Source organism: Sorex fumeus, unplaced genomic scaffold (assembly GCF_029834395.1).
Source record: "Sorex fumeus unplaced genomic scaffold, SorFum_2.1 ptg000098l, whole genome shotgun sequence".
Classification (NCBI taxonomy): Eukaryota; Metazoa; Chordata; class Mammalia; order Eulipotyphla; family Soricidae; genus Sorex; species Sorex fumeus.
This window is the reverse complement of record NW_026606155.1, coordinates 48,710,636-48,723,114: the sequence shown is the minus strand read 5'-3', so window position 1 is coordinate 48,723,114 and position 12,479 is coordinate 48,710,636. Positions and strand designations below refer to the sequence as shown.

At 32.2% G+C, this 12,479-nt stretch overlaps 1 protein-coding gene across 1 annotated transcript in view; it reads right to left on the bottom strand.

Annotated features, from left to right (window-relative positions):
• MDGA2 (MAM domain containing glycosylphosphatidylinositol anchor 2) overlaps positions 1-12,479 on the bottom strand; it is an 873,366-nt gene that overhangs the window by 47,018 nt on the left and 813,869 nt on the right. Inside the window, exon 11 of the mRNA XM_056133738.1 lies at positions 2,302-2,479. Coding sequence (XP_055989713.1) covers positions 2,302-2,479 — 178 coding nt within the window. The remainder of the gene's footprint in view (positions 1-2,301; positions 2,480-12,479) is intronic.

Here is a 12,479-nt window from a genome sequence, read left to right as displayed (position 1 = left end):
CTTGTAAGTACCCAAAGGAACAAAGCTAAACAGCATTTGAGATCTGATCATTTTATAAGAATGAAGTTACTGATATTTTATTTATTAATGAATACTAAACAAAACTCAGAAACTAAAATAAAGATTTACAATATGAGTAATTTATAAATTAGCTATGTAATTATGAGAGAATATCTAGCAGGGATTATATTTTAGTTGTTTTCTTTTGCTTCCTAGTATCTACTTCTAAGTGAAAATAAGATGGGTAACAAATTTGACTTTTTAATGTCTCAAAAGAAATACTTATATCAAGAAACTATAATATTTTCAACAAAAGTGCCAATAGATTTCTGCCTGAAGAGAAATTTATACTCAATATTTTATGGATACAACAAAGATATATCAAAAAAAGAAATAAACTTTTACCTGTGTGAACTATAAGACACTTCACACTGAGAGAAAATTCCATTTTGTATGAATAAAAGTATTACAGTAGTCTCCCAATTACAATTGGCAGTATAAATAACCAGCAGAATTTTGTCTATTCTTGATAATTCCAAACCATTGAACACTTCAGATTAATTTAGACATTAGTAAAGTATGATATACTAAAAATTTGTACACATGCATAAAGAATGTTCACACGTAATTGCTACCCCCCACAAAAAGCATACATATGCACAAAACACACATAGCCATTATATTATTACACTGAGGACAGTCTTAACAAAGTTAGTTTCTAAATTATTTTTACAATTTTCACATACAAATGACTATTTCCATTATTTTGGTGTTTTTCTAACTATGCATTCCCCAATGCAAGTTATGAGATAAATAACATAAAAATGGAATATATTGTAGTTCCACTTAAATGAGAAAATAAATAATGTAAGAGAACAGGCAGTAGAAACTTCTCTACAGGATATTTATACTTTCTCTCACCCCTTCTTTTCACCTCCTCCCTAATGTTAAGAAATCTTTCTATAAACAGTATTTAGTGTTGGTGTAGGAGCCAACCAACCACAAATAAGTGGGAAAAAATGTCTTATCCCTGATGATGTCATAGCTGTATAATAAAATTGTTTCTCTTAACTTTTATAAGAAACAGACTGGAATGGCCCCATAATTTTATCAAACTACTGACAACATCAGGAACTTGCTTGACTAAAATCCTCCTCACCAGCCCACTACTCTTTCTTGCTTTTGTCTATTTCCTACACCATTCTTTCCCAAGATTGACTTTGGGAAAGCCATTACACCATCTATGCAGGTAGCTAGACATCAGATTGAACCAGCTTTTCTTAACAACAATACTGTTTCAAAAAGAACCACTGAATTTGAGGCCAGATAAATAGTTCAGAATTGAGATGCTTTGCCTTGCATGTGGTGAATCCCAGTCTAAGGTCTGGCCCTGTAATTTCCCCAGCAACTCCAAACACCATTAGGAGTGGTCCCAAAATAAACAAACAAAAATTACAAACAAAGAAGTACTGAATTTATGAAGATTAAAAAAATCTCTCTAAAAACATTACAGAATCTGAGAGATATATTGAATGACTATCATGCATGTTAATCCAAGTTTGATTCCTGGGGCCATATGGTCCACTAAGCATTGCTGGATGCAGCCCTGGAAGGCCCCAGAACTGCTGGACTGGTCCAGGTATCCCTGGCCAGATAACAAACTTGGCCCCTCATCCATACAAGTCATCATTAAAGCATGACAGATATAAAAAAATGTATACACATACATAAAGGATGTTCACATATAAATGCTTTAGCCACAGTCTTATGCCAATAATTAAGTTTATTAGGTTGGATTTCTAAACTTTTGTTATGTTTTGGGGGCATACCTGGTGATATTCAGTTCTAACTCCTGGTACTGTGCTCAGGCATGACTCCTGGCAGATGCAGATGACCATATATGGTTGGCAGGGATAGAACTTTGGTCAGCTGCAAGCAAGGCAAGTGTCTTCCTTACTGTACTATTTCTCCACCTAGGTTTTTTAAATTATATTACTTCTAACTCAAAAAGTAAAAATTCAAAATTTTGATTTGTTTCTAAATTTTATAGATGTAACCTGCATACTCTAGGTAGTTTAATGTGCAAATTTGTACTTCTATATTTTGGTTTTAGAGGGCCACAAGTGGAGGTGCTCAGGACTTTCTTCTGGTTCTCTGTTCATGGATCACTCCCGACAGTGCTTAGGAACCATATGTGGTCTCCAGGCTTGAAGCTGGAGAAATATGCAAAGAAAGCACCATAACCTTCTACCAATTGTCTGGCCCACATGATAGAATACTTTTAAATAAAAGGTTACTTACCACTATATTTAATGACACGAATTGTTGAATCACCTTCGCCAAATTTGGTGAGAGGAGTTAATCGCACTTCATAGGCCTCTGGTTTAATTAGCTCAGTCAAGTTATATGTAATTAACTCTCCTTTTTGGATATTCCCATTAATTTTAATCTCCTGTTCCCACCACCGCTGCTGTCCAGCCTGAAAAAAAATTGTTATTTTAATCTACCTAGTATTTTAAGGGTACTTATTGTGTTCTAAAAACATGGGAAGAAAAATTCTGAATTTTTTTTTTTATAAATTACACTAAATTCTGAGGATGCATTTTGTTAAAAGTAAAGTTTCTGTTATATGCAATAGGACTTAGATGTTGTTTCCAATTTCTTATATAATTATCACAGAATAGTTACATTGATTAAGCAGATTTAATATGTCTTCCATTTTTTAGAGTCAGAGAACTATAGCATTGGTCTCTGATATAAAGTATCAAAGAGATGTAAGATTAACTTCTTGCTTAATGTACTTATGGCATGTGGAACTTTTGAATACTTGCAACTATATTATATTAATAAACATATTAATCACACACTTAACAACTGTCAAGATATATTTGAGATATTCAGTATATAAAAAGGCAAAATTCTTAAATTCTTTATTAAAAAAAGACATAAAATATATAAATGAGTTCTCAAGTAGTCATAAAATAGTAACCTAGAAGAAAAGTACTATTTTAATAGAAAAAAATAAAATCACTCTGGTAACAAGTGATTATGAGGACTCTCTATTAAATATAGAAAAGACACTTGTGCAAGAAAATCTAATATTATTGGGAAGTATGAGATGAGGGCCAAACATTTACCACTGCATTTTATAAGACTAAATTGAGACTGTTAAAATAAATAGTACAAGGATAATAGTAAATACAAAAATGTAGTCAAAATATGATGAAAGAATTTTGTTTTTCACTTTGTCCTTTGTCCTGAAAATCATAAAACTCAGAAATTTTATAGTTCAGTTATATAAACTGTCACTGTCTCCCCATTGTTCATAGATTTGCTCGAACAGGTCTAGTAATGTCGTGAGACTTGTTACTGTGTTTGGCATATCGAATGGGAGCTTGCTAGGCTTTTGCCGTGCAAGCGAGATACTTTCAGTAGCTTGCTATGCTCTCCGAGAGGTGCAGAGGAATTGAACTTGGGTCAGCCCGGTAGGCCGTGTGCAAAGCCCTACCCACTGTGCTATTACTCCAGTAACATAAAATAATGCTTAAAATAGTTGTAACCTTATGTAAAATTTCTGGACTATATAAAAAATTTAAAATGTCCTCTACTCCTTTAACATAAGTTAAACCAAAAACTTTAATGAACATATAAGGCTGAAAAAGTAGCTATATAAAAATAATTTAATCCCATTTTAACAGTAATAAGCCAAGCTGCCATGAGTTTAGTTTTATTGTCTCAAATATAATAACTTAATATATAATAATAAGAAACAGAAAACAGAGCTGGAAAATGTAGAAAATTTGACAGATTTCAACTCCTATTTCTTTTAGTCTAGGAAGAGAAGTGAACAAGGTTAATTTTATTTATTTATTTTATATTGTCTATATTTGTAATTTGTAATTCCACCAAGACTTTATTTATTTATTTATTTATTTGAGTCAGAAAGAGAGGGATAGACATAGAAAGATTGCATTTATCTGGAGAACATAAAGTAACAAAATAGGAGACTAACACCCAAGAGTGGCCAAGATTAGTACCAGGAATTTTGCTCCATGGCTTGGAGGCCAGCCACACATGCTAGGGGAAAAGGGAGCTCAGATAGAGAAGGGAGCACCAAATAAAGGGTGTTGGGAGGATCCTCCCAGGATGGGAGAAGTATGCTGAAAGAACAAGGTTAATTTTATAACATTAAACAGAAATTTATAGCAAAATTCTTTCATACTTACATTAGAATTATTGCTATTAGACTCATAAATGAGACAAGAATATTATCTATTCAAAACTGTATCCAAATAACAATAAAATGTTTAATTATAAAGATAAAATACATCTATTTAATGATCATACTGAAAACTGCCTTCTCTTACCACCTCTCTCAATTTTTATATATGTAACTATATCTATGCATGTCATCACATATAAATTTTATGACAATAAGAAAAAACAAAATTATAACACAGTTGTAGTAGTAGTTTAAATAATATAAAATAAAATATGTTTTAAAGTTATTACATCTTAAATTATTTGCTACAAAGTTTCTGAAAATAACAAATATTTGAATTACCTATTCACAAATATAAAAATATGTTAAAACCCATTAGCAAAATCTTTAAAACTGCATTATAAAACATTCAAATTATCTGAAGTACCGGAGAAATATAACATTGATATATGTAAAGACAAAATATTAATATATCCCATTGTCTAACAGATCATCTATAAATTAAATAAAATTTTATATAAAAATTCTGAAGTGTATTTTGCAAAACACGACATGTTAATTTTTAAATATATGTAAAAATTTAAATGAAATAACTTAATAAAAATGTTCAAAAAATAAAAATAAATTATCTTGAGTGATTTTGTAGTACACTTTCTACAGTATTGGAAGTATTAGTATATCAACAAGGAAAGAAAAGAAAGTAATAGGTATAAATATATTGGAAGAAAGAACAAATTCTCTTAATTCCCAGATGACATAATAATCTTCACAGAAAATTTGAAAGAATCAAAACAAACAAATCAAATGCCCAAATACCTCCTGGGACTAAAAAGGAATGATAGCAAAGATTCAGTGAACAAGAAGTCGATCATATTTTGGATATATCATCAATTTTAAAAGGTATAATTGAAAGTAGAAAACAAATAAAGTCAGTAAGGTACAAGTACAGGGGTTAAGCCTCTTGCCTTCACCGACCCTAGTTCAAATGCTTCCCATTACAAATGGTTTCCCAGAATCATGAGGAGTCATTCCTGAGCATAAAGCTAGGAATAGCACCTAAGCATCACTAGGTGTGCTCCTCCAAGACTAAAGTATTAATAATAATGTGTTAGCAATAAGTTATCTTTTCTATCTGGAAAAAAGTATCATTTGCAATATCATGTCCAAATATAAATATATATATAGCTATAAAAAGAAACATATAAAACTTTGTTAAAAAATAAAGGAAACTAAATGAATGGGGATATGATCATATAGTTTATGGTATTATGTTTATAGATGAGAAGACTGTTATTAAGATGTCAGTTCTTCTCAATTTGATCTTCATGCAATTTTAGTGAAAATCCCAGCAAATTATATTGTGATAATGACAAACTGACTTGGAAATTTATATGGAGGAAAAAGACACCTAATAATCAGCACAATCTTGAAGGAGAAAAGTGAGGCTGAAAACACTGATACAACCCTACTTCAAAATTTACTCAAAACTACAGTAGTCAAGACTGTGTGATATTGGTAAATGAATGAATATATAAATAAAATTAATAGATTTGAGGGTCCAGAAGAGAACCAAGAATTATATTCTGATAAAGGAATAAAAACTACCCATTGGAACAAAGGTCGTATTTAGATAAAATGTGTCAGACTGTTGGTCATACATATGCAAAAAACGCTGATTCTAATATGCAGTTTACACAATACAGTATTTACAGAAGTGAATATAAAACATAAAATTACACAATTCCTAGAAAGAAACACTGGAAAACTGGATTGATGAATTTGGGCTTTATCAAAGACTTTTTAGGTATATGAGGCTCGCTAGCAAAATAAAAATTTGTGAGATGACCTATAAGACAGAGTTCTTTAAATTAAAATTTTCTACTCTACAAAAGTACATCACGAAGATAATTTAAACAAGATAAAATTTGGGAAAAATACTTTCAAATATACTTCTGATAAAGAACTGTTGTGCAAAACAAATAAAACTTTCCTAAAATTCAATAATTAAATAGATTTCTCAAAAAAAATCTGTACCAAGAACTATAACAGAAGATTGTTCTGCACTAAATGCCATTGGCGGAATACAAATTAAAATATCAATAAGATGAGGAGTCATTCCTGAGATATTAAAATAATCAATATCAAGCACACTGACAATATTAAATATTGACAAGGATGTGGACTAAAACTAATTCATTCGTTAATAGTGGGAATGTAAATTAGAATGATATTTAGTAGGATAGTTTCTTGGTTTCTTATCAAATAAATATACTTGTAACTTATTAGTTATCGCTCTCCTTGAGTAAAGAAAACATGCCCATATAAACTTGTGTGCATGAGCATTTATAGAAATTTATTAATAGCTGCCCAAATTGGAAGCAACAAAAATATCCTTCAGTAGGTGAGTGGATAAAGTAATTACTATAACACAATGTGATACCAATTAGTGCTAAGTATAAATGAACTATAAGTCATGAAAAGACGTAGATGGAACTTAAATGCACTTTAATCAGTAAAAGAAACCAACCAGGTAAGTTTATATATGATTTAATCCCTGCCTCATAACATTCTGGCAAAAAAAAAAACTATAAAAACAACAAAATAATAGTGTTGTTTGAGTTTTGGAAGAAGAAAGGGATTAATTAACTTAAAACAGAGAAAATTTTTTATGATAATATGATGTTACATATATGCAATTATAAATATGTCCAAACTCTTAGAATGTACAATACCAAGTTGGATCATTTAGAAAAAAAATAGAGAATTACATTATGACTTGAGTATGTTTTAATTTTTTTTTCAAATTTTCATCGTTATTCTCTCTGAAAAAAATTAAAACATACTCAGTTATTTAGAATGTGGGAAAGATTATTTGTCCAAATAAGAAAAAAAAAGTTTAGTAAGAAAATAAGCTTACTAGAAATAGGTGCTTTATATGAGAAGAAAACTAATTAATTGGAAAGGTTCAGCTCATTAAGAAATCACTGAAATGGAAATGAACATGTTATGGTATTGCCCAAAATCATGTAAATAACTTACAAAGAACACATTGGGGGCTGAGGGAGATAATACAGGGCTTAGGGCACATGTCTTATGTGCATTATGTTCTGAGTTTGATCCCTGACATTATACGTCCCCTTCCCATCACTGTCAAGTGTGGTACTGATGTCCACAAAAACAACAGGACGTTGGTACTCAAATAACAGGGTCTGTCCAAGTCTGACTGTCCAAGACTCAAGGGTAATGGTCCAAAGATTCCTTGAGTACCACTTGGAAACCAACACAAATAAATATTTGGCATAAAGATCAGAAATTCTCTATATGTTAAGAATAAAGGTGGGGGTGAATTATATTTCATTTGCCTAAAAACTAACAACTTACTGTTAAATCAAAATAGTAATGACTCACTACTGAATCATGGTATAACCAAAAGCAGAAGCTTTATGTTTGCACTGATTTCCTCTGCCTCCCAAGTCACTCAGGGATGATCAAACGCGACCAGTTGAATTTTGCACATACCTTAAGTTTTTAGCTCATTTGAGGAACTTTAAAAAAAACAAAAATCCACAGTATTTTATAATTGACAGTAACTAAACTCTTCATGCATTGTCCAAATGGGAGATGTTATATTTATTATAATGGACATTGAACAGAACTTGTCTACTCTAGAGAGTGATACTACCTCTAAATGCTAAGAATATTTCCATGCAAATAACCTCGAAATATAAGTAGAATAAAAAGGCAATGCCTCTGCACAAGTATTGCACAAAACAGGAAAAGATCCACCGAGAACAGTCTTCTAAAAATTTAGCCTTGATGAGTATGTAAATTGGTACAAGTATAGAGAGCAATTTGACAATAAAAACATGAGGAAACAGAATACTCATGGTATAGGAAGAACAGAAAATGATCCAAACATCTATCACTAAGAGACAGTAATAAGAAACTTCATAAAATAAAATACAAAATAGAGTATGAAAATCGAACTGAAGTTATATACAGTATCATGGATATATTTCACAAAGCTAATATTCAGCCAAAATTAATTTTAAATCTTACCTAGCAAGCTACCAAGAGTATCTCGCCCGCATGGCAAAGCCTGGCAAGCTCCCTGTGACGTATTCAATATGCCAAACACAGTAACAACAAAGTCTCAATGGAGACATCACAATGGGTCCGCTCGAGAAAATAGATGAACAATGGGAGGACGGTGACAGTGACAGTGACATATTTAAAGCTAAATTACAAAAATCTATTTTGAATAGGAATACATAAGTATATAGCAGAGCATGAAGAAACAAAGAGTTCAAGATATAGTCACATAATGACTAGTCAAGTAAGTATGCAATTGTAAGGCAGGCACAATTGAATATTTGTAGAAACTTGTTTCTTTAGGTAGTAGGATACACAAGCCATGATTCTGTCTTCTGTATATGCTCGAAATATATTTCCTCTTGGTTTTGAAGGGGAGAATTGGAGAATAAGAGACAGGCAAGTGTGAACTGTTGTAAAACTCTTCCTTCCTCTGTAGAAATTCTCCTACTATACTTTCCTGCGGGCTGGAGTGATAGCACAGCGGGTAGGGTGTTCGCCTTACAAGCGGCCAACATGGCCGACCCGAGTTCGATTCCTCCACTCCTCTCGGAGAGCCCGGCAAGCTACCGAGAGTATTCGATATGCCAGACACAGTAACAACAAAGTCTCCAATGGAGACCTTACTGGGCCCGCTCGAGCAAATCGACGATCAACGGGAGGGCCTTTACCTTTACCTTTTATACTTTCCTGCATCTGTACCTGTGAGGACCTCTCTCTCTCTCTCTCTCTCTCTCTCTCTCTCTCTCTCTCTCTCTCTCTCTCTCTCTCTCTCTTTATGATACTTTTCCAGATTTCTAACAAATGATGCTCGTCATGTTACAGAGTGTTTTTAAGACTATCCAATAGTGCTTCGCACATGTGGGCAGACATGAGAATAATTGGAAAAGCTTGTTTAAAAAATTTCAAGTCTTGGGGCTGGAGCAATAGCACAGTGGGTAGGGTGATTGCCTTGCACACGGCCGATCTTGGTTCGATTCTCAGCATCCCATATAGTCCCCCGAGTACTGTCAGGAATGATTTCTGAGGGCAAAGCCAGGACTAACCCCTGAGCATCACAGGGTGTGACCCAAAAAGCAAAAAGAAAAAAAAAATTTCAAGTCTTAATGAAAAGAGTTGTTTCAAGAAACTTAGGAAATACAATTTTTGAGAATTCTAAAAATACTAGTTTTTAAAATAATAATAATAATTTAAAATAATTATACTAATTAGTTTTTTAAATACATCATATTAATATACTACTTTATACTTATTTTATTATTGTGCTGGAGCAATAGAACAGTGGGGAGGGCGTTTCCCTTGCACGTGGCCGACCTGGGTTCAATTCCTCCGTCCCTCTCAGAGAGCCCGGCAAGCTACCAAGAATATTCCAAACGCATGGCAAAATCTGGCAAGCTACCCATGATGTACTTGATATGCCAAAACAGTAACAACAAGTCTCACAATGGCTACATTACTGGTACCTGCTCAAGCAATCAATGCCTGCCGCGTTCAAGGCAAATGCCCTACCCACTGTGATATCTCTCCAGCCCCTTAACTACAAACTTAATAAAAGATATGATGAGGTTAAATTTCAGCATACGATGTGTATAAAACAACAGGAGGACAGTGCTATACTTATCACAGATATTTTCATGATAATTATCATACTTATTTTATTTCAGTATTATAGCATTTATCCATCACAACTGCTGGTAGAAAGCAAAGCTAGTCTCATTTTACAATTGAAGACACTGAGTAAGAACGAAGTTAATCTAGATGTTATAAGGCTGTCCAGCAAGATAATGACTGCAATATTTGATTGTGTACATAAATGGTTCTAGACTTGTTTCTTCTTTGTTTGTCCAGAATCATTACCTCTTGGTATTTATCATTTAGCATACATGTAGTTATGATACAGTACTTAATTAGTATGGCATGCAGATTCTAATACATAAATAAATTATTATTAATATCTATAGAATATTATTTAACTACAAACTTTTTTTTTTGCTTTTTGGTTCACACCTGGCAACGCATAGGGGTTACTCCTGGCTCTGCACTCAGGAGTTACTCCTGGCAGTGCTCAGGGGACCATATGGGATACTGGGAATTGAACCCGGGTTGGCCGCGTGCAAGGCAAATGCCCTACCCACTGTGATATCTCTCCAGCCCCTTAACTACAAACTTAATAAAAGATATGATGAGGTTAAATTTCAGCATACGATGTGTATAAAACTGGCTTCCAAAGAATTCAGCAGAAAATACAAATTAGTGATAACCATATACAATTATAAATTCATGTAGAGTTGTAAAAATGGACATAAAATTTAATTCTACAGAAAGAATTTAAGCATACACCATTTATATTATTTTCTAAAAAGTTGCTATCAGATTTATAGATGAGACTTTTATAAAATGGTATTATGCACATACATTTTCATTATACCTTTTTTATATATTTAAATTATTTGCACAAACTAAAGTCAAAATTGCAGAAACTAAAGTCAAAATTCTGTTATTTCAAAAGAAACAGTACATATTTTTGAGAAAGTATTGTAACAATAGTTAAAACCTAGAACAAGACAGGTAGAATAATTTGAATCTCATTATTATCTGAAGACAAAAAAGATTAATCCAGATGTACTTTTCTGGATACCAATATAAGTTTAATGCCACTAAATATTTTCTGTACATCCCAGGGGAGGACTGTAGGTATTCTGCTGTTTTAATGAAAATTCTACTAAAGGAATGTTAGTTGGAAGACACATTGTTGTTTCTTATTAAAAACACTGGCATGCATAACTTCATACATATATTTAAAAAGCAATAACTTTTTATTCCAAGGCTTTAATTTAAAGCCACAATGAAAGTACGTACTTCAATAGTTGAAATATAAGCTATTAAATACTTCATACTGTATTTTCAGTGAGCTAAGCAAAATGGAAAAATGAATAACTAAATGTAACGTTTGCACATACACAAAAGAAAATGCAATATTAATCCACTATTTAGAAGTAATACAACAAAATCCTCAGAGAACATGATACCTAAACCATTGCTCCAAATGACAATCTCAGACCATACTCATAATCATACTCATATGAAGGCATTAAAATTTGCTATTTCAGTTCTTTAAAAATTCTTTATTTGAAATATTCTCCATTTAACTTTTTGCTAAGAGATATATTTATTTCATATTATTAAGGGGATGTCTCGATAAAAAAAATTAAAGTTTTCCTACAATGAGGCATTTTATAAAATTCCACTGCTGCTATTTTTGCCTCAGATTAAAAAGCTTCAGGAGGAAAAAAATCATACAATCTATTTTCTTTTTTATTATTATTTTAAAGAGAACAGAATGAATTCTTCAAAGCTGAAGTCGGTTACAGACTTTGGAATATGAAAGATAAAAAACAAAAATAAAATTACCATCTTTTTCTCTTTCTTTTAGATTGATGCTCCATTATAATGAACTTCACTAAAAGCTTCTTGACAAATAAAAATCTAAAGATAATAGAGCAGACCAAGTTACTAAAAAATAAAACAAAACAAAAACCACATATGTGTTTATTCAATTTATTTTGATATAAGCTATAAAAGAGATATTATTATAACAATCATATTTTTTTAAGTTGAGGGTCTCCCTGATGTTACTCAGATACCCTGTGATTCTTGTCAAGCAGTCAGTGACTCAATTATATGACAGAATGTACAGCTGCAGTGCCAAGAATACCTCCAAGGCAACATCTAGTGGTGGTTGGGGACCTCCAGGGTTATACAAGACTATTCTCAGTGACCTGTGGTACCAGGGATCAAATAATCTTCCAAGGCTGAATCAAGAAGATAATTTCTAACACAGCTCATGGATGCTCTATGAAATATTTTTTAACCTTGAAAATAGATTTATTTAAAATTCAATTATTATAAGATTTGATAATGTTGTTTCCGGTTTTCAGAACTACTTAGTAATAACAGTAGTGATGATTAAAATGCCAATTTTTCAAACTTCATACAATTAAATAGTAAAACCTAAAAAAACTGATATTAAAAGACAGAATACATGAAGGTAAAGTTTATATAAATGATTCATATTGTAAGGAAGGAAGAGCTGGAGCAATAACACCACGGTAGGGCGTTTGCCTTGCGTGCAGCCAGCCCGGCTGAGCCAGGTTCGATTCCTCCA